At 50.3% G+C, this 22,683-nt stretch overlaps 1 protein-coding gene and 1 long non-coding RNA gene across 4 annotated transcripts in view; one reads left to right on the forward strand and one right to left on the reverse strand.

Moving 5' to 3' along the window:
• The window catches only part of LOC143378986 (uncharacterized), a 289,875-nt gene that overhangs the window by 221,977 nt on the left and 45,215 nt on the right, over positions 1-22,683 (forward strand). The gene's annotated exons all lie outside the window — the stretch shown is intronic.
• LOC143378968 (uncharacterized) overlaps positions 1-22,683 on the reverse strand; it is a 314,434-nt gene that overhangs the window by 195,634 nt on the left and 96,117 nt on the right. For all 3 annotated transcript variants that reach the window (XM_076831181.1, XM_076831180.1, XM_076831179.1), the window contains one exon: positions 14,794-14,883. In XM_076831181.1, coding sequence (XP_076687296.1) covers positions 14,794-14,883 — 90 coding nt within the window. The remainder of the gene's footprint in view (positions 1-14,793; positions 14,884-22,683) is intronic.

The raw sequence follows: 22,683 nt of genomic DNA on the forward strand, positions 1-22,683 counted from the left end.
CTCCGAAGCGCAAACGAACGAAATTGATCGACCCTTTTTTATGCAAATCGCTCGGCGTCCGCGGGACTTAATCAAGACGCAACGATCACGAGGACAATAATCTTGTTACGCGCGGATACCGTAACCGACCATCGACAATGCCATCGATAACTGGTCACGCAACCCCGTTGATTAATTACGCACGACTAAAACGCGCGCCGAATTAGGCGTTCCTGAATTACGATCCAATTATCGTCAGGTGTCTCGACGAGGAGCGTCGCGAAACGAGTTAAGTTGCCGTGTAATCGCTAATTGGAGACAGTCCCCGCGAGAGGACGCTAATCAAAAACCGAACGGGAAGATTACACACTGAAAAGTGACGTAATTACACGTCCACGGTATACGCACGAGGAAAGCCGAAAGAAAAACCTTGCAAAAATCTATCTTCCAGTTTGTCAGAGGTTCGAGCGTAAATCATATTCACAAGGGAAGATCCTCAAGCCGGAAATTCAAAGAATTATGTAACTTTGAGGATATATAGAGGATATACAATGGGTATGTGTTATACAATTTTTCTTTGACGTTCAAATTCACTCTATGGGGATGAAATTGACCCCTGAAAATCCGGCTAGTTTCCGATTTTCTGTTGTGACTCGCAAACTGTAGGAAATACAAAGAAGTTTTCAGAAAAAAGTTACTTGTTTTAATTAGGACTGCCATTTAGCAAAAGTGATACACGAGTTATAACACAATATAATATTTGTATCATAATAGCCGGATATTCAGGGGTTAATTTCACCCTTTTAGACTGAATTTTGGCGGCAAGAAAAATTGTGTAATACCTATTGTATATCCTCTACATATCCCCAAAGTTTCATAACTCTTCGAATTTCCGGCTTGGAGATCTTCCCTTGGCAGTCACGCTGAAACGTTTCCCACTCACCACTGATATCGCAACCACCCTGCGTTCTTGCACCCACGATACTTGTAAAATTGAAGAGCCACACTTGAGGAGGCTCTCCTGCGTTGACATTCAAATGTACCGTACGGCGGGTTATAGGACTTATAGGAAGTCGCGAGCCGGCGTCTCACAGGCGTGCAGTGGGTACATGCGACCGAGGAACCTGTTTGATTGAACAAAAATGTCGCCTGCGATGAAAAGAGTAAGGGAACGGTAATCGTCGTGGGAGGAGGAGGATGAGGAAGAACGATGTAGGTACACGTGTATGGAACGGGGGACGGTGAAGGAGAGACGTGGTGGAAGAAAAAGAGGAGCTAGATAAAAGGGTGGAAAGGAGACGGCGAACGGGAATCAGCGGTACCGACGGTGACCGGAGGCGCGTTTTACGGCGAACGTGGATGCGTCGGTTTTTCCAAACGGCATCGGCATCGAAACTAATGGCGGAATATAGATATGGCGCCGGTGTATCCGCCGGTGGCGGCGATATCCTAAGAAAAGCCGATTAAAACGGCCACGCGGCGGCGTTTTTCAGCGTCGGCCGCCGCGCAGAAAGAGTTGGGATCCTGTATAAGGAAGCACGGCCACCGAGACGCTGAACGGACAATGAGCGTGTGCCGCACTGGAAATGACATTTCAGCGCCTGCCGAGGCGGATCGGAGGAGGCCCGAGGACGGCCAGGACGAGGGACGCGAGGCCGCGGAGCGAGGAAAAGGAAAGGGGCAACACGAGCCAATAAGAACTATCGGCTCGTTATTGCTACCTGGCGAACGAGGATGTTTAAAGATCGTGACTTCTGTCGGCCGCCGACAGCTTTACGAATCCCCGAGCTGGCGAATTTCCACGATCCCGCGGCCGTACGCTTGTACTTGGGATATTTACCTCGCTCCGAGCACCGATAAATTCCGCCATCGGGAAACTTTAAACGGCCGCGACGCTGCGCTGCACGCTTATCAAATGACCCACGTTTCAATGGCGAATAAACACCTGATGCCTGCCATTAATATTTTCACGCCGTTACTCTATTTGTCCCTGTCGGACCATTCCGCTTCTTCCACGGTAGCATCGTTTCTAATTATTTCGAGCGTTCCACTGGGAGTGCCTGAAGATCGTTTCGAGATAATTGACTGCTGTTAAACAACGTTCCTACCTGCTGTCAGCGAATCTCCGGCTTCTACTTTTGAAGCGTGAAGCGGATTGTGAAATCTGTAGTTAAGGTCTGACTAACAGTTGACCAAACTACTGCAGGTGCTGGGCATCGAGGCTGACCTTAATCGTCTGTCGCTACTGAACACGCTTCGAGTCAATTAGCTTTGTAGATGAGCGCGCAAGTTTCTCTTGTCGCGGGTTTCCAAGGCGCTAACATGATGCCAGCGATGCTTGTTTCGCGTCACAGTTTCGTTAAGAATGCACACACCGTCGGCGAGGGAATATTATCCGCTATAACGGTCGCCCTATCGAGGAATTCAATTATAATTCAGCGGTCCCCGCCGCGGCGGTGTGTTGATCGATCAAATGCTAATGAAATCACGTCCACAATCAGTAGGAAATAGACAGTCGTACGCGCGAGCCTTGTCGATACACGGCTTGCACCGCATTTTTTCACAATAAATCACGCTAACGAGAACGATACTGATTGGCTCGAACGAAATACTTGGACCACCGAGCCGATTACAGGGGAGACGTCGAATCGCAGTCATTAAGGAGCCGCTTAGGAGGGGAGATTTAAAAAAAAAATATAAATAAGAGTTACCCGTCCGTTATTAAAAGCAAATAGTCGGCCAGGTTTCTTCCAGCGCCGGCGGTGAAATCCGCGATCACGGTCGCTTGGGGACCGGCAATAACGAAGATTAATTCGATAATGAAGACGGGAATAATAATACACACCGATTCTATTTACGTTCTTGTAAGTAAATCGTCCGGACAGAGAGTGGAGTTGTAATGCAAGGTTGCGCCGGTCCGGCGATATAACGACGCGCTGCTTATTCAAATGAATTCCACCGCGGACTCGGCTCAATATTTATTCTATCTCGGGCTCGGTTGTCGCGCGGGACTAATAATCACATCGTTCTAATGCGACAGCACGATCCGATCTATTCCCAATATTATTCTTAACGCGTGTACGAGTTAGACTAATAGCTGCTCCCGACCGAGCTACTCCGATCGAAGGCAAACAGTCCCGATCGCTCGTGGAAAAACTTGTCCGAGCTGTGGAAGTTTGAGCGACCGGGGAGCGCGAAGAAAAGCGATTTGCAAGCATCGTTCGCGGCGATTAAACGGAAAATCGTGAGAAAAAGTGTGGACCGATCGGTGGCAGGTTGACGGGGAAAGCGAGAATAGAGGACAATCGTAGAGCGAGCGAGCGAAGCGCTTACTCCGCCACGGTCGACCTCCGTTCCCCTCTTATTTACGAGGCACGCAACGCCACTTCAGGAACGTTTTAACGAACGAACGGTTCTCTTTTATAATAGCGGCTGCTCGTACAAATTAAGTGCCTTTCTTCCGATAATAAACGTCCGCCGGTAATTTAGAGATTTAGAAATTGCGCCTGCTACCGCCGCGAACGGTAGGGGACCGGTGCCATTAATGACGTCCTTTCTTCCATCGGACGGCCGGCGAATCCGTTCTGGCCGCGATTCGCGTGTCGTCTGCTTTCTACCCCGTTTATCGGCCGTTCAATTAGCGACGCTGGCCGCTCGTCCCGACGAAATCCATCGTCGGGCCTCCGCGTGTGTGCACAGCTGACGTCTGGATGAAGCATCGACGGGCCGACATAATTAAACGCCTCGCGAGATGGTTATCCGATATCGCCAATAAGCCGCGTAGATCCGATACGACACTGACAAATAGCCGTATTGATTCGTTCCGCGGAGCACCGACGAGCCGCCCCGCGATCGGATTAATTAACGATTTGGAGAACGACGGGCGAACGTTGCCGCGTCCGTCGTTCGGAGGAATCAATTTCGACGACAGCGCCTGGGAGCCGGGCTCCGCGCGGTGGCCCCCTGAAAGGAGATCTATTTCACATGAGATAGGATCTACGGGTACGATCGACGTGCGCGGCCTATCTTCGGCCGCGATGGATCTCCGCGGAATCAGTCGGTACTTACGGTTGCGCCGTCCAAGTCGGATTCCAGATATCACGGTTCGTTATCTCATCTAACTCGCGCGGTGGTCGATCGTTACGCGATCATTACGGTCACCGGGTCATTGCCACGATCGCTTAGATCCCAATGATAGCGTGCGATCCGAGGGTCAATTAAAAGCGTAGCGCAGGGACGGTCGCGGCGGGGCAGAGGAGGAAAGAGGAAATTAGCTGGCACGGCACTGGCTACCGCCTCGCTTCAGCGATGCTCTTCCCAGTCATTTCGACCCGGGATGAATCTCTCGGGGACTCCGTCCAAGACGCCAGCCTGAAGCCTGAGGATTACTCGCGTACATCGCGGAACCATGCATCGGTGTATCATTGAGGCGTAGATTCTCTAGCCGGTGGGCCGCGGAGGCCTCGAAAATTGCTTTATCGCCGGCGATGTCATATACTAGCTATATCTACGTCATACATATTCAGATATAACGATGGGTTTTCTTTACCGTTAGTTTCTGTGTCTACAGACAGCCTCTAGGAATCCCGAAATACCTACACATACGCAGAGAAAGTCAACAAACCCCTGGCTATCCATCTTCGAAGCCGTAGTGGGCAGAAAACGAAATTTGATCTGCAGGTATCGTTCACTTCCGCCTGCGCCAGAGAAAAATAGACGCGAGTCTGCATTCAGAGGGTCGTGAAAAATAGAAAGCACTGATTTCTCCGAATAGAAACGCCGTTTAAGCTAGCCTCTTTCCACGGTCGCGCGAAACGGTTCATTAGACGCGAAGCGCAGCGCGTAAAAGTCGCTCGGCTTCTGAAGCGAGGGATCGACGCAGCTGCGACTACAAGGATCAGCAAATAAATATTTGGCGAGCCGCCTGCGCGAGCGAGCAGCTATTGAAACGTGGCGAAAGAAAACAAGAGGCCGCGTCTTTCCGAGGCTTTTCGAGGGATCGCCGTTTCAGCCGGATTTCATGGGCGTCCGTGCCTGTCAATCACCTAATTTCGAGATCGATGGTCGATCCAGCGATCGTGGGTCCGAGTAATTGCAGGCTTGCCCGGCTCCTCCGGCCCGGTGGTGGGATCGAATAAACACACAGAGTCACATCCGCGACCATGGATACGTTTAATCGAATGATGGTATTTAATTACAGACCATCGTTCTAGATGATTAATCGATCGGCGGCAAGGTGCCACGGCCGGGATCTCCGATCGATCCTACAGCCCGAACTTGCAATCAGCGCGGTGAATTGTTGCGCTATAATTCGAAAGGCAGCCGGTGCCGATGTTGCACGACATCATAATCGCCGGCGAATTTCACCTTGCTCCTGTTTAACCTCTCAACGAAACCTGTTCTCGGTCCGACAGACTTTTGGCTGCTTGAACATCGAAATACTGATTACCTTTTCAGCAGCAGAAGCGTTAGCGGCCCACTAGTGTCCAGCGTCAGTCGTTCGTTGGAGGTACAGCGATATTCTTTATTATCGTTTATGAGACTCGCGGTGGTAACAAGTGCAACGGAACTAGAGCGAAGCTGTACGATTTCTCGCATCGGAACTGAGAGTGCAAATACAACAGAGTCGTGCAAACAGAACCACCTGTGCGCAGATAGAACCATACAGCACGATGCCCAGGGGAAGCAAACACGATCGATGCCAGCTGAAACGAAACCTCGGCCCGAGGAAGTGACCACGTCAGTCGATACGAGCTAATCGCCGTTGAGCGGCGGCAAACCGAACGAGACGAGCACTGTGACGTATGTTTACGACGCAGGGGGTACTTGGAGCAGCCATCCTGTCGGCAATGGATAATAAATCACGATCTGTCCGACTCGCCGCGTTCTAATCCACTGGCTAGACATCCGACGAGGTCCACTTTCCAAAACGACGAGGAAAGGTAATTTGGAGGAAGGGCAAGGGCCTCGGGGAAGGAACGCTGCCCACGTCGGCGCGAACAAATTTCACCGTGCTTAATTTATGAGCTCGACTAATCACGCGGGACGACATTTTTCAGAGAAGCCTTGGAACCGGTTTTCGTACCGATTACCTCTATTTGAGGCAATAAATTGATAATAGCGATTTGATTAACTGTTTTACTGTAAACGTGGCTTTGGTATTAGGCGGTTTCCTTTTCGTCATCCATTCTCCCCACTCTCTAGAACGCGATAAGAAAAGTCCAATGATTCTTCAAGTAGACATATAAACTTTCTTTCTCCCGTCACTGTAAAATTCATTGCACCAATGCGACTCGGTGAACGCTTCTCTTTCCCACATGCCAAGATTGCCAAGCTCAGACGATGCAGACGTGCATCGCGGGCCGTGCCACCGTCGCGTGGTCACGTCACAATCGCCGGGTACGTACAATCTGGCAAGAATATTTTGTCACGAAGATCGTCACCAGCAATCGACAAGCTCCGGGCGAGCAGGACGTGTCTGTGGATAGCGGTGAATCGGCAATCACGTAGCTGTTTTCTTTTTCCCGCGGAATACGGTCCGTGACGCGGCGCCGAGTGGATTGACCCCGAGCTAGCCGGCCAGCATCGCCTATCGGAACGGAACAAGTGAAATCAAGGATGCAGCCTTAGCATATGTCGGGGTCCTTTCTCCCGCGAACGTGTAATTCGCGGGACGGAGGAATTCACCTCGGAGCCAGCCGAGACTACGGTATGATTTAGCGACGAAACGCAATAAAACCCGCGGCAGTGAAAGAAGATGACAACGCGGCAACGCGCTCGCGCCTCGTCTGTTCGGTCGGCGCGGCGCGGCGGGCAAGCGCACCGCTACTCGACAATCAGCGACGGCAGATGTTACGACTGTGAGCTAGGCTAGAAGCGACTGACTCGACATATTTCGTCAGCGAAGGAGAAAAAAGGATCCGCGTTTTACGCGGCACCTTCCTCTTCCTCGTGGTAACGAGCACCTTACGTTGCTAACCGGGACGAATCGCGTCACGATCTTCCGGAAACGGGGCGAACCTCTGCGTCTCGGTCGACCAGCTGCGGTACGCCTCGAGTGCGCCAATTCGATCTACCGGTCGCAGTGTTTCCACCTTACTTCTCTGTTTAATCGCTTTTCTAAAACACTTCAACGAATAAACAGTCGCTGGGACCTTGACTGAATCGAATGTCGATTAAAGCCACGCTGCAAGTGATCCTAGAAGGCCTGGATTTATTGTGCTGCTAGGGATACGCAGGGACAAGGACCTGTCGGCCGATCGGCAACCAAAGGCTTCAAGGAAGAGCCCGAGATGTCACTGTTTCCACCTGTCGATCCGCCGAAGGACGCGGGTCTCCTGCACGGATCTAGGGGCACGATCGGCGAAGAAAGTAGGCGCGATCGTGGCCACGGCAAACACACGGACCGCTCGAACATCCACATGTAGGTATGCGCGCGAGCCAGCAGGAAAGATCATCATCGATCGAGAATCCGTGGGCCGCGTGTGAATCGTCGGAGTTATGCCTCCGACAAAAGCCACCATGGAGCCTCGACAAAGCAATTCCGTCTTGTGGAGGCACAATCGAACGAGACGCGCCTCGTACCGACGTGTTTTCCAGGGTCTCTCCTCCTCCCGTAAAAGCGGGCAACACGCGCGCTCCTCCGTGGTCGCGTTCGTGAGAAAGGAACCGGGAGGAGCTGAAATGGCCCCGTTTATGTGTGCGTTAACGTCTGAAAATATATGCGTACGACTTAACCACTGACGGCGCGGCGGTGCGACTCGTGCGCGCTTCGATCTCAAAGCGACCATCATAGTTGTACGTATATATATTCGTTGCAGCGCGCGCGCGAGCCTACGCGACGTACGTGTCGGTGTGGCCACACCTCGAGCGGCATGCGATTCTCGTTGCGGCAGGCCGGTCGACATGTAAATTCGTAGACGTAAAGCTCGCAGCCGCGAGCCACGCGGGACGATAAAGAAGAATGCCTCGTGAAGATGGGGTAGGGTGAAGGGGATGAGGAGGATAAGGTATCCAGCTGTTCGATGATCGATTAAAATGCCATTGGCGAAAACTGCGCTCGGGGTAGGACTCTTAAAGCGACCGTTCTTCATCAGTAACGCGAATACGTTTCGTGTGTCCGAAATGTCTGCCAGCTCGGGAAGGCTGCAGGCTGTTCGAATGAGATCACCGGCAGGTAGGTAACGGAGCAGAGATTTAAGAAGTTACTCCTTAAATCCGAGTAGGTGAATCGGATTGAGATTAAAGTAGAAGTTTCGAGATGGAGTGGAAGCATTCGCGCTATCTCCCCCTCTCCCGATTAGAATTTCAAATGGCAGTTCGCAGGACGGCCCGCGTTTAACGCGTCCGTCCAACATATTACCCTTCCCGTTATCGCGGGGCTCACGGGATCCTAGCAGCGGGATGATGCATCGCGCGCATCATGCGAACGCTTTCGAAGCGCGACTCCCCCTTCACCCCGCGGAGCGTGCATCGCATAGACGCGCCGACAATAGATATTCCGCAACGCCCACGTTAGCGGGAGACAAAGGGGCCTGAATGGCCGGCAGATGCACGGGTTGCACCGGCGTAATGCACCGACGTCCGTCGATTTAGAACGGAACGATGCGCCATACGTCCGTACGAACGTTCGTTTATTCGTTCTTCGTGACGAAGGTGCGGTACGTAACAGCCACGACCGACCAACGTCCCCGTTCCACCTTCTCGTGTGCGTCCGTCCCGCACACGTACGTACGTACGTACGCTGGAGGTTACGTAATTCGGAGAAGAGCACGCGGAGGAGCGACCGGTGACGACACCTTCTTCGGAGAGAAGAGAAAGATCCGGGAGTGTCCACTCCAACGAGGTACCGGCCCAGCCCACGTTCCGCGATCAACGTTTCTACGATTCCAGAGATTCGTGCGCCGATAACGCGACGGATTCTGGCCACCGTGAATTTTTCCACGCGCGCCGGTTGGCTGGGATTTCTAATTAGACGGGGCGGCCCGCGAGATCGTTGATTGGTGTCGTATATCGCGGACGAGAAACGGGAGACGAGATACAGGCATACACTGGGTATAAAAAGTCTGCGTGCACTAAGGTATGCAGGAATGACTGTTTATGAAAATATAGAAATATTCTTGAATTCAGGTCAAAATGTATTTGTAACATGGTATGTTTGCAATTCTAGTAATGTCAAAGTGACGAATTAAAAATGACCAGAACTTAAATACAGACAATAAGACGAAAAATGTCCCTGAAAAGTCACCAGAAAAAGTCTGTGTACGGCTACGTGAAATGGTGATTTCCCGAAACAGGATTGGGGATTCCCCGGTTCCTAACTTTAATTCTGGTTTAACGAAGCTCTGTGCAGATTGATACGCGTGTGCGTGTATTATTTATAACGGTACGGTAGGTTTTAACAAACAAAACTAGCATGGAATACGGAGGAAAAGACATTTCTGTCAGTGAAAGGAAAATTATCGTGAAATTGTGGAAAGAAGGAAAATGTTATCGAGAAATAGGAAAAATAATAGGATGACAACATTCATCCTTTCAAAGAGTTATAAATAATTTTAAATCAACGGATATTAGAACGTCCAAACCCCGCTCTGGTCGTCCGTCAAAATTATCCAAAAGAGAGCAACGGAGTATTGTAAGTGAAGTTAAAAAAAATCCGTGAATAACTGCAATGCAAATTGCTAAGGATAAAGCGTTCAAGTTTAATAAAACAATTTGTGTCGATACCGCACGAAAAATACTAAAAAAAGGCTGGATATCACGGCCTCGTCGCACGTAAGAAAGCATTTATATCGAAGATCAATCGAAAGAAACGAATTCAATTTGCGAATGAACATGTCATTAAACCAATTGAGTTCTGGGAAAAATACATTTTGACCTGAATTCAAGGATATTTCTACATTTTCATAAACAGATACTTCTGCATACCTTAGTGTACGCAGATTTTTTGTACCTAGTGTATGTGCACGAGATTAATAAGGATTGTAATTTGTTTACGTTTCTGAATCATCCTTCGTGATATATATGCTGAATGTGTAACAATGTTCATTTGAGATAGCACACGCGTTTCCTTGGCGTAGAGCAGAGGAGCTCCTCGGATCGTGATTATCCGAGAAAAGCGGGGGATTATAACAGACGAAGGTAACTCGCGAAGTGAGAGGACGTTCCGTGTCTATACTTCATAGCAGCAATAGAATATCGGGATATTACGCGCCACGCTACTTTTCTATGTTCCCTTGAATAGTTTACGAGCCATAAAACGATGGAATCATCGGTTTCTCTGTAGATTTTTTTTTGTAAAAAAAAACCACACGATCGACCTGATAAAAACGGAGGAAGGATAGCAGAGCCGCGGAGCCAAGGGGATCGCGTGGGCGGCTAGTTGCCTATTTACCCACATCCGATGAGAAATCGAAATTAGAAATCAGAGAGATGTGGATGCAGATCCGTGGTATCTAGCGGCGTGAAATCATGCTCATCGATCGTGTGATCGTGGGGCGTTCGAACGTCGTAAATTCTGTTCGACGAGCGGGAATCGACGATGACGACTCTCGGTGATCCCACCTTCGTGCTTGTCCCGGTTTCCACATTTCTGTTCGATCCGAGCTTCATCTGCATTGCTGTTGCCGCGATCGCGTGACCAGCATTCGGGCCGCGATCCCGGTAGCTTTTCCCTTCAAGGACTTCGCAAGTATTCGCCAAAAGTTGCGCGGATCTTGGCCATGATCCGTAGCGCCAGCGAGAAGGAGCTTGGCCGCCGTCACTTTTCAAGCACAAAGAGAAGAGAGATAGCAGCTCGCAAAGAGGCACAAAGAGTCGAATTGCACATCGTCGCGCCTTTGAGGAATCATCTCCTTCCACGCATTCCAGTAGAAGCGCACACTACCCTATGCTCCCAAAAGCAGAAGCGCATCCACCGACGAACGTATCTGTTTACCCAACGACCGGAGTCGTTAAATCACTCCAATCCTGCAATATATTCGACCATCAACGTATCTCTAACGAGCATCCCTATCTATCGTCTCCTCCACGTCGGCCAGGAAAATCCGACAAGGAGTCAAACGACGAAAGATTCCACGACTACCATGGGCAGGCGACGGAGGCAGCGGGGTAAGCACGATAGCCACGATGGAATCCACGACTATCGGAAGCGATCGCGAAATCTTCGGGCAATAATTCACCCCCTCGCCCTCCACCTCCTGCCGTAGCAACGGGCCCCTCCGACAACGATGGTCTCGTAGAGACTTCGGGAGAAGAACCGCGCTGCTGCTCCTGCTGCTGCTCCTGCTGCCGCATCGTTGAACAGTTAATGCTCGCATAATACGTGCACGAGGACGAGGCGGAAGGGGGACGGGTATTGTTACTAGTTTACGTACCGTTATTTTGTTGCAGTTGACAGAAATTCCTGAAAGTACAAAGGTGAGCTATCGGGGAATCTGCTTGGGTTTCAGGGAGAAGCGTATATTTTTTCATTCAGACAGAATGTTGAACCCTCTCCCCCAAGTGATTGCTGCGAAAGCAGCCAAGTCGTTGGTGTTTATAGCTGTTTATATAATACGGTGAAACTTTAATTGACTAGGTAATCTCCATTTTTATGATTTTTAGGAACACAGGCTACGATTAATTAATACGGAATACTATGGGAAGCGAGGCAACTCCGAGACTGAATGGACTTTTATTGCCAGCTTGGAAGGAACGCTGTAACGGCTCCATTTTTCCACTTGGCACTACCAGGTGCGCGGATAAACGTTGAACTCAAAAGCGGGGACATCGTACGGATAATTAATCGACATTGGTTCGTGCGAACCTCTCGAAGGTAGAGTTAGAAATTTATTAGACACGAGAACGAAGAAGAAGCAACAGTGGTATAAACGATCCCACCGAAAACGGCGTTCTACCGTTTCGCGGCATTTCCCTGCACGTCAAGATGAAGATAGCCCTCGACACGGGGCCGATAAAGGCCGATAAGTTGCTCGACGGAGCTGTTCGCGGGCGTGGAATGGAAAAGGATGGAAAAGGAACGCGAGACGTTCCCGCGGTCTAAATTTCCCAGACGCGTCTAATTACCGCGGAGCGTGCGGCGGCGGGATGAAAATGTAAACGTCAAAACGAAGACAGGCAAGGTAGCTGTGTATCTCTGCCGGCCTGTCCCGAGTCTTTACACACAATTACGTGTACCACGCGAAGCAAAGAGAAATATTGCGCCGTTGGTGGACGTCGTGGCCGGTGCATGGCAGCGTGCAGTTACTGGTGCAGGCGGTAATATCGCATTGCAGAGCAGCCAGTGGAGAAGAGGATGGTCGAGATTAGTTCCGATTGCCTCTGCAGAGTTATAGAAGGGTTGCCCGCTCGAGTGGCCAGCCATCGATCCCGGGCTACCGGCTTCTGCCCGTTAATGAGTCATGTTTAATTGGCGTGGGAAGCCCTCGGCTACGTCCACGTAACGGAATTGAACTGTACCCGATGCAACAACAGTGGTTGCACCGACGTAAATACCCCCACCCGCTCCATCCTATTGACCTTATACCCGTGCACGGTGGAGAGCAAATAAATGGAACCAAAGAATCCCTAATTAGAAGCAAATCGCGTGGATTAATAGACGTTCCAGCGAACATGCTCTCTGCTCGCTAGAGACTGGTCTGAGAAAGAGTGTTTCGTGGTGACTCTACTACTTACAATTAGTATGTTTCGATTTTAAAACCGTGAAAAATATCGCGTCATCCATCTCACATACATCTCCGAGCTTATCCAAGAGTAGGTATGTCGAAACGCTGTCACTCGATAAATGCTAGCGAGGTGGATCGTACCCACTAATTAACAGCAGCACGGGGACTTATTAAAATCCGCGTTCGGGCGGTGCGTAATTTTTAACGCGTCAGATTAATCTGCCGAGAGAGACGGAGGGTACGTTGTTACGCGACAAACCGTGCGGGTGTTGTACGCCTGGCACGCCTGGACGTGCACTCGGTTTTCGCAAGGGGCTACAGTTTTACGGCTGCCTCGACGACAGCCCATTCACCATCAAATCGCGATTTCTCAGGCGGCGATTTAACGCTCGCGGCCATTCCCCGGTCCGGAAACGCTGTCACGCGGCAGATGGTGCGCGACAGGCCGTTTCAAAGGATTACTGTTACGCACGAGCTGCACGGAGGCGCTCTCAGGCAGCATGCCCAGCGTCTACCGGTATGCAAATAAATGGCATCAAGCGGACGCGTTAAAAAACGCACAATACGCTGTGCGCGTGGCCACGACGCATTGTCTCCAGTCTAATCACGGGCCCGTGCATTTACGAGCCACCGGTTAGAGAGACGTACACAGGTACGTGGCCGCCAGGGAAAGACTACCTTTTGCGAGAGGCGGTTCTCGTATTCTCCGCGTTGCCGCACCACGTAGTAATATGCATCGCGAATACCAACACGAGTCACACCCATCATAGAGCCCGACCCTGTGGGTGGCGCCACGTACTCGCGAATAAGTCCTACGAACGGACCCGTAAGGCCATCATCCGCAGTCGCGTCCTGTCTCCGGCTATGAATATTCTACGGCGATATAATGGCTGCCTTTGTGCCGCTTCAAGTACGTAATAATCGAGGTACCCGGAGGTGCTCCTTGGAGCATTATCGCGCGTCGAACGGCGAGAGGAATTGTCTCCGATACGTGGCCCCCCGTCCTTTCCGTCCTTTCAACTCGAGGATCTATTAGAGGAAGGCTGCAGCGCCACGAGGGAAAAAGTCGAACGAAATGGCAGCAAGAAAGTGTCAAGGTGCCTCGTGGCCAGGTTCATTGGCGCGCTCGCAATCCTCGCACGATCACGTACCTAAATCGACACCTAGCCGCGAACCTGGCGCTAATCGTCTTTCCGGGAGTGACGTGCCGACATACCGTGGTTCTTGCTAACAACCCCGACGGTCCCTATTAGCAGCCCATATATATAAGTATACGGGATGTCTGCAGGCGTAGACAGACGCGGCCGCCGTCACGATTCGGGTGCCATCACGTACCGCGCGGAATCGAGCGGGTTTCCATTCGCGGCCGTTCGACACGCGCTTCCCGCCGATCGATACCGATCGATCCGTGATCGAAAGCTGCCGTAAACAAATGGAGAGACGCGGCCCGGAGTGGACAGAACGCGCGAAAAAGTTGGACAGCAGCTTCGCGCAATGGACATGGTGGTACTTCAAACTTACTTAAGACGCAAAGATGATTGCGATTACCGTGTCAGTACCGTTAACACGCTAGGATGGAACGCGAGCTTTCCCGAGGCGCTTGTGTTTATCAACGTTCGTGTAATAAATCTGAAGGTGCTTTGGAAATTGCTGAATTACTGTCCGTACAAGGCGGGCGCGCATGCAGATGTTAGATTGCCACGCGCGAAGTGACCATTTCGTTACGGCGCGATAAAAGGACTTTGTCGTTTTAACAAGACAAGTTTATAGATGGACTCCTGCTCTTTGAGCGCGACATTCGAAGGTGGCTGGCGCTACGAGTCTACTGTAAAGAGAAAGATTGTAAACAGATAGTACCTGCGTACGTTCGTCCTATCATATTCAGCTCTGTACATTACGATCCAATAAAGCACATCAGTATTATCCTGTGAAATGTTTGTCTGCATAGATGGAACTGTCATCTTTCCCCGTAAATATCGTAGGAGTATCTACGAACAGGCACTTTATACGTTGCAGCCGAATGTAAAGTGGCTGTCCTCCGCGGTGGAGGTTTAACGACCGTTCCTTTACAACTTTACAGCTTCACGCGATGTTAGTTTATCCGCGAAAGAAGCGATGAGCGACTAGAATGGAGGGAAAGTTTACGTACCTCCCTAGACGTTGGTGCCCCCAGGACGCAGGGGCTGTCCGGGCGGCGGGGCGCACTGGCCCACCGCTTGCTCGAGAGCTCGCTCTCATCCTGAAACAATAAACGTGACCTGTAATTAGACAAGACGAAGGTAAAGGTGATAGGCGGTTAGGCCTGCTGAGCGTTATTATAGCAATCGTAATGGATCCCTCGGAAACCAAATTGCTCCTCGCCGGAGATTAGCCAGGGAACAATGCGAGGGAGCCCGAGAGCTCGATCGCGCTATGTTGCGCGCGAAAATCGGACGGGCGCCTTTCTCGAAGCGACCAATTCAGAAATTGCTCGAATTCCAAGAAATATACGTTTGCATTAGCCTCGGCTAAAGACTTGGGGAACATGATAGACTGTCAACTATTTAGCACCCGACGCGTAAGTATACATATGCGTGGACCTATGATTGACGAGCACTTAGGACTAACGATCAGTGAACAGCGGTTTTCCATTAAAACACACTAACCGGCGCGTGAAAACATCGCGATGACCGAACACCGTTACACAGATCAATATTCCGTCCTGCTCGTACGCATTTCAATTTTCTGGCTCCGTCGGGCACAGCGTGTAAAAAAGTGCGACGTATACTCAGCTTCGTTTTACGATCGCAGTATTTCATACTTTTTCCCCCGAGCGAGGGACATCGTCGAGCGGTCGTGTGTGGTCGGCCGAGTAAACGTGCCCGCGTGGAACACGGGGGAAACGCGGAACGAGCATGGCCGAGAGCCGCGCAATTTTCCAGGCGCCAACGCGAATCGATGCGACTGCAAACACCTCGGAATTACATTCCGCGACACGATTAAGCCCCAGCGCTACGCGGCGGGAAACGGCGGGCCGGCTCTAATGGATCAATTATGTCAGTCATTTGGGGGTAGAAACCGGAGAAAGAGCGGATGGAGGACGGTACGCGCGACGGCGCGGCGGAATAATTAAGATCGCATCTCGCTGCGGTGTCAACGTGAATCGCTTCTGCGCGAAACCCGTGGTCTACGACGCGAAGGAATTGCGTGGAAACGGCGCGTCATCGTACACCGCCTTTCAAATCTCTGAAATTTAAAACAAGGGGCGAGCTACTTCAGGCTCTGCCTAGATAACAATGTGTTCGGCTGGTCTAAGGCTAATTTCTCGTGATGGAAAGAAGTTCTGCTAGTGAGAGAATTAATGAGAATACAGGACGAGTCGAGATACCGTAGCTTTGATATTAGGATCGGCGACGACGATCTGGAAGAGGCTGTAGAGGCAACGTGCATGTAACACAAGTGTAACGTATTTAAGTCAAGCCCGCATCATCCAAGCCGCTCTTTTATTATACCTGCATGCGGTCTCGTGCGAGCGTGCACGCGAGCGCAGTTATTAAAACGTTAAAACAATTATGCTCGTCTCGTGACACACACGAGTCCAGGGGAGGCACGATGGTGCTCGTGCGGCAATTAGGCTGTCGTTTCTTAGTGGCGTGATGGCACATCGACGCCAACGTAGGGAATATGGTAACGGGAACGACGGTGGTTGTACGTTACGTAAAATATTTTAATCGTGTATCGGGATCTAAAATACACGACGCAGAAGTGAATTGAAGTAGCTATGGCTTGGATCCTGTGCTTCTCAGGAGCTACTTTAATTCTTCAGTCTGCACTGAAGTATTTCACAAGTCTGGAACTTTCTTCGGTAGAAAACGTGAAGTACTCTTGCCAATCTTCGGCGACCTTCTAAAATGGAGGTCACCTTCAAGGCTGGGTGAAATACGTTTCCGATTGACGAGGTTCTCGAAGCGCTTGGCTCGGTGTTCGCTCCTCGCGATAAGGCAATCATCAATGGCGTCGCTTGAAATTGTTTTATCGATTTCAAAGGCGGAAGAGCAGACGTACGCTTCAGCCTGGATTCTTCTTGCTCGGCGCGGCATAATCGATGCATTCGGATGGGAAACACACCTATATTTGGGGTCGTTAATGCGCGCACGGCGTGTCCAAAGGAGCCGATTCAATTTCAAGCGCAATCACGCCGCATTACGGAAAATAGGAGAAATCTAGCGAAAGTAAAACGTAACGCCGGCCACCGCTGTTGCAACCGCTGCGTAATAATGCGATATGCAGTATTAATAATAAGAGGATAGTAACGCATCTGGTTACCAGAGTATGAGCGAGCGTAATGAACATGCGCGGCGCATTTTCACCCTGTTAGCTACGCCTCGGGATCGGTTCTTTCTAATTTTACGACCGCCTGCCGACAGATCGCTCTTATCCACGGAGGAGCGATCGTAAATTCGACGGGGACGTCTCGAATCGTAAGATAAGGCATATTAATCGAACGACACTGAAAACGTTGCGTAAAGAAAGTGCTGCGTGATGCGCGCTGCTAGCCTTTATTGCCGTTACGCAACGCTGCGATATTTAATAAGTAGCCGCGTTAAAGCATTGCCTGGCGACCTATCAAACGTTTCTTAGATTAAATACCCCGCTTATTGCATTTAATAAAAGAACCTTGTCGTCTCTCGATTCAAAGTGCGATGGAATCGCGAGCCATAAACTCGCGCGATTAAATGCAAATTAAGCGCCCGTAAAAATCGCCCCTCGAGAGGGAAATCCCTAATTAACCAGCAGCCGGAACGTCGCGCCTTTTAATTACCAGCGAACGTGGATGCCCGATCTACGTTTATGAACGCGGGCATAAGCGCGAGAGCCGCTCGCGCACCGAGACGTGCACGCACTCGCTCCAATCGTCCTCTCGTTCCCACGCCGTCTTTAACTCGTTAATGGATCGGAGCTTTTAAAAGCTCCGTCCGGGGTAAAGGCGGTGGAAAGGTTCGCGAGCCGCGTAATCCGTTTCGCGCACCGCCGACACGCCGAGCGGGTGGGCCATAAATTATAACTTTCGGCCGTAAAAACGGAACTATGAAAGTGATTCGCAAGGAGATAGAGATATGCCCCCGGACTAGTCGGCGCCCCGTTCCCGGCCGCTGCTATCGAGCAGGTGGGGCGGATTTGAAATAATCCATGAAATCATCGACGGACACGAGCGTGCCCGTTCTCCATACGCAGCCGGTAGCAATAAGGAGGTGAAACGCTTGCGTAACACCGGGCATTAGCAGAATATTTATAACGTTAAGCGCGTAACCGCGCCGATTACGGTGCACGACGGACGTGCGGTCGAAAAGGCATTCCTCGGTAATCCGATTTCGACCGCCGATCGCTTTGGAGCGAGTGGAGCGAGTCGATGATTTTCGAGGCTCCATTGCTACTCGCGAGGCGACGATGGACTCGTGAAACTCGTTGCGCTTCTTCGTAATTCCATGGCCCACCGTAGGAGGAAACTGTTATGGAACATTGAAATTCGAGCGGAATATTTGCGTAGCTTAAGTTAGAGGAGAGAATGAGAAGTGGATGATCCAAGTGTAAATCCTGGATCAGTGATCCGACTAAACCGAGGGCGCACTCTGAAGCATCCGTTTAGTCAGTGTCTCAAGATATCTAAACCGTAGTCTGTTTTAAACGTTGAGCTTACAAGAAGTATCTGTCGACCCAGGAAATCTGACTGGTTGCAGGAGACAGATGGGAGATTCCTATCCGAATCCCCAGTTAGCTCTGTCATTACCTGCCTGAATTTATCGCGTAGTCTTCCATTCGAAAGGGAGGCGATAATTAAGCTAAATGCCTGGCGAGATGCTTCTGCACCTGCCGTAAAACGGTGGTGAAAAACGATTTATCCGTAGCAGCCGAGGAACTCGCCAATAAGAAAGACTTAATGCTCGAAACGGGCGGGATTTATGCCGGATGCCGGCAATATACCGAACAGAAATATGGAATGCGGGAGACTACCGTGCAGCAACGCTCGGGTCATTCGATGAAGGAAAACAATGGAGGGCGTGATTTATGAGGGCATTACCGACAACCCACGTACATGCCCAGATCTACATATTATACCAATATTCTCGATGTTTACTGTGCGACCACTACCGCTATCCGCGTACACGATGTGAATCACGCGAGCCTGGCTGTGTCTTCCGCAACAGTCGGTCGCGAAGACGTCCCGCATGAATACCTAAATTTTTCGAACGATGCAAATTTTCGGCTAGCCCCGAGGCCCTGTGCCGATACCAGGATCCTCGACGTCAAATCGTCGGTGATACTGCAACACCGCGTACGAGCTGTTTGTAAATACCGCGTATCTGCAAAAGCAGCAAAATTGAGATTTCGTGCCCACGGTTGCCAAGCGCTGTTTCGCTTTTTTTAAAAGTCACGCCATGTGAAATAGCCAACAGGAAGCCGCCTTTTTACCAACGGAACCAGCAGGTTCAAGGATACCGTGAATCTGTCTCTGTTAGCAAGTTGGCGACAAAACCGCGCATTTACAGAGAAATCAGTGAAAGTGACTTTACACAGCAATTAAGCATTTTTATGATAAATTGATGTTACTATTTATTACAAGGCGTGCTAAAACTGACCCAAAAAAGTTCAGTCAAAGAAATCCCTTAAAATGGCTGAAATATTAAGTTTTTTCTTCCTCCTGTAAAATCGGTAAAACGCAGAACCGCGGTATTTACAAACTGCTCATACGCGGTGTTGCAGTATCACCGACGAAATGTCCCTTATGGGGTGTCGAGCTTCAGCTGCCTATAAGTCGAGGCGGTAGGTCCCGAAAAATGTCTATCGAGGCACAGATGTCTCCCGCGAGAAAGATGTTGCGCACTGTACAAAAGGAGAAACCGTAAACATTGTGAGCCGGCATTAACACGTAACATCGAACGAAATCGCTGGCAAAACGGCCCGCTCGTAAAAGGTAGAAAAGGAACGGAAGTGAAGCAGGTCGTTGGACATAAATCACAGGATGCGGTTAACGCAATAAGCAGAATATAATGATGACATATATCACCGTACTAATAGTAGGACCGCGATACGATCACGCTGGGCGATGGTCTCTAAGAAACGGCCAGAACTGCCCCCCAACCGCGCAGAAGCGGCCAACCGTTTCGTACGCTTATAATCGGGCGACTTCTCCGGGATAATTACATTCGTTAAAGTAACTCGGTCCTCCGGGACGCAACTACACCCACCCCGCCTCGTCTCCTAAGACCCGATTTTTTGCCGCATTTCTCGCCGCGATCCCGAATCGTCGATGAACACCGTTAAGGGTGTCCTCGGCCGTAAAAACGTTTTAACGAGAATTATTCGTTAAAATCCAGGATGGCCCGGCCTCGTGAAACCGGTTAAACGCTCCCGGCCAAACTTCCACCCCTCCACCTCGACAAATTCAGCCTCGTATATCTTCTCGGACAGAGGGTGGCAAGCCCCGAGCGGCTGGCCGTATAAACGCGCGTCGATATGATCTTCATAAACATCTAGGCGAGTTACGTTCTTTTTAGACTCGCTTCCCGCTCATTCCGGCCGCGCCAGAGGACGAGGAATTAATTAGCGACGCCTGGGCATAGAGAGAACGCGTGTCGGAGCGACTTAATTGCGAATTTCGAAACGCGACTCTGCGCTGAAGGGAGAGGTAATTAATTTGGAGGAGAGAGTAACGCTATATGCTTGTCGCAGGGGCTCGTGGAAGGGTGCAAGAAAGGTTTTGAGGTCACTGATTTTAATGTTCTTTTGGGAGATTTCGTCGAAACAGAAGGAACAGGTATTCGTGGTTGAGAATTTAGAAATTTTGATTCGATCGGAAAGATTTGCTTCGGAGAATGATATTTAGTTGGCGGAGGAGGGTGTGAAGCGGAAGAGGAGAAACCTAACCAGGCATACCTATCGTCGCTCGCGAAGTCGTCGAATGGCGCGTCTTTTAATTTCCCCAGCGAATCAGTTCTTCAGGCAGTTTTTACCCCCGTTGCAGCAAGGTGAAAGTATCCGCAGCCACCTATTTGCCGGCACGAAAGCGAGGGAGAGTAACCACGAACTGCCTCTACGTGTGCACCGCGAATCTTTGCGCATGCACGTAACGCAAATCATGCGGCAGAAGTGTGGCACGTGTTGTCAGCAGACAAAGAGGCCCCGGTACGTGTAATGAAAGTCGGCTGGCGCAATTATATAACGAGGGGGATTTCAGTTTCAGCGTGGAAGCTGTCAATCTTACCCCGTTACACGGTGTAATTAATAATAATTGCCGGTCTCCGTGTCGCTCTAGTTATTGACTTCGTTTCGACGGCTCATTTAGCGCGACTCGCTCGTGACGCAACGCGATGAATTAAAAATCACACGTGCGTCGGCTAAACCCTCCTAAATTCCCCCGCGGAAGAATAATTATCCCGTGGCTACCGGGGGGGGAGCACAGTGCCTTTCACGCGGTTCTGAAGAAGAATTTTCCGCTTCGAAATACCGAATCGATAAATGCTGAATGCGAGCACTGATTATGCAGGCTCGCGCGAGAGAGAAGGATCCCCGCGAATCGCTGTGGATCATGCAAGTAGAACACGGCACGTGTTGTCAGACTCGGTGTCTACGTGACCGTAGATGTATTAGGCTGCACGAGTTTCCTGCGATTACACCAGCGGAACGTGCTCGAAATAAATGTTAAAATCACGATCGAGCCCGTGTTAAATGCGGACGGATCGCAACTCGATCCAACGATATCGTTCGCTCGAGACATACGAGATGAGAGTGAAACATTGTTTTCTCTGATTATGAAGAGGGAACCGATAATGGGGGACGGTTGAAACAAATGACTCAGACTTAAAAAAAGTGGACGAAAAATAAGCAAACCTCGTATTAGTAATTTCTGAAAGATACGCGGTAAAAATGTGCACTATAATTTTGTAGGTAATTGGTTTAATAAAAGTATCCGACTCCCTTCAGTAGTACAAGTAAATATAATCGTAGACTGTTCATAACGATACTCAATCCTCCCTAGCTCTATATACTAAAAAACACAAAATCAACTATCACATGCAGAAAACCGATCGCTCATGAACCGACAACCACCAACTCCAGCCGTAGAATGACATCACCTCGCGACCAAGGCAGAATAATGAACAGAAATGAAAGTTCATTGGTCGGGAATAAAGAGTTTACGATGTGCACGTGAAATAATTACAGCGCTGCTAATCAGAGCGACCCGATTACAGGGTTATTCAGTGTTATTCCGTGTTATTCCATTGCCAAACGCAGTGCGAGGAATAAATATTGCAGCGGTCCCGAAGGGATTCCGTTTACGAGGCCGTTCACGTGCGCTTTGACGAGGACCCTTTGACGTTTAAATCTCGTGATATACTGAATCGTTCGACTGGTATCTTTTCCTCCGGGCAGAGAGAGCGGGACAGTAAAATTCGAGGGACTGGTTACGTCTCCTCTTCAGCAGCATCCCGTTCGAGCGGGAAAAATACAGCCACAATCACGACGATCGTATAAAGGTCCCTGGCGCCGTTTCGGGTGGTGTCAGGAATCGTGAATCATACGGGGATATCCAGCGGGATTCGCGTAACCACAATGTAGCCATCGTAATTTATTACTAATATCGGCTATTAGCGCCAGTAAAAATCGCCAACGATCTCCTTACCGGCCGATACCATCGGTTTTACGAGTGCGCCCCGCGGAACATTTATTTTTATACACATTGTAATTACAGACCGCGGGGACGGCACTCGCGGGTTTTACTGGCGAGCGAGCGGGCGAGTTTTCGCCGCTGCCGCGACGTCCCTCCATAAAACAATGCGCACCCGCCGCGTTGGTGTAACAATGTCTTGGCGCCGCGGAGGCACAATGATATATCTGTGAGCCGCGGTCGGTTACTTTAAACTTCATTGAAACCGCGAACAACAATGACTTTCTCCAGCGTCGAAAGGAGGAAGTGGAGCCGACTCCGCCGTACGACTATTCTCGTTGCTCGTGACGCTCCTGGTTCGAACGGACGGGGGAGAAAAATCAATTATTTATT

The sequence above is a fragment of the Andrena cerasifolii genome, chromosome 2 (genome assembly GCF_050908995.1).
Source record: "Andrena cerasifolii isolate SP2316 chromosome 2, iyAndCera1_principal, whole genome shotgun sequence".
Lineage (NCBI taxonomy): Eukaryota > Metazoa > Arthropoda > Insecta > Hymenoptera > Andrenidae > Andrena > Andrena cerasifolii.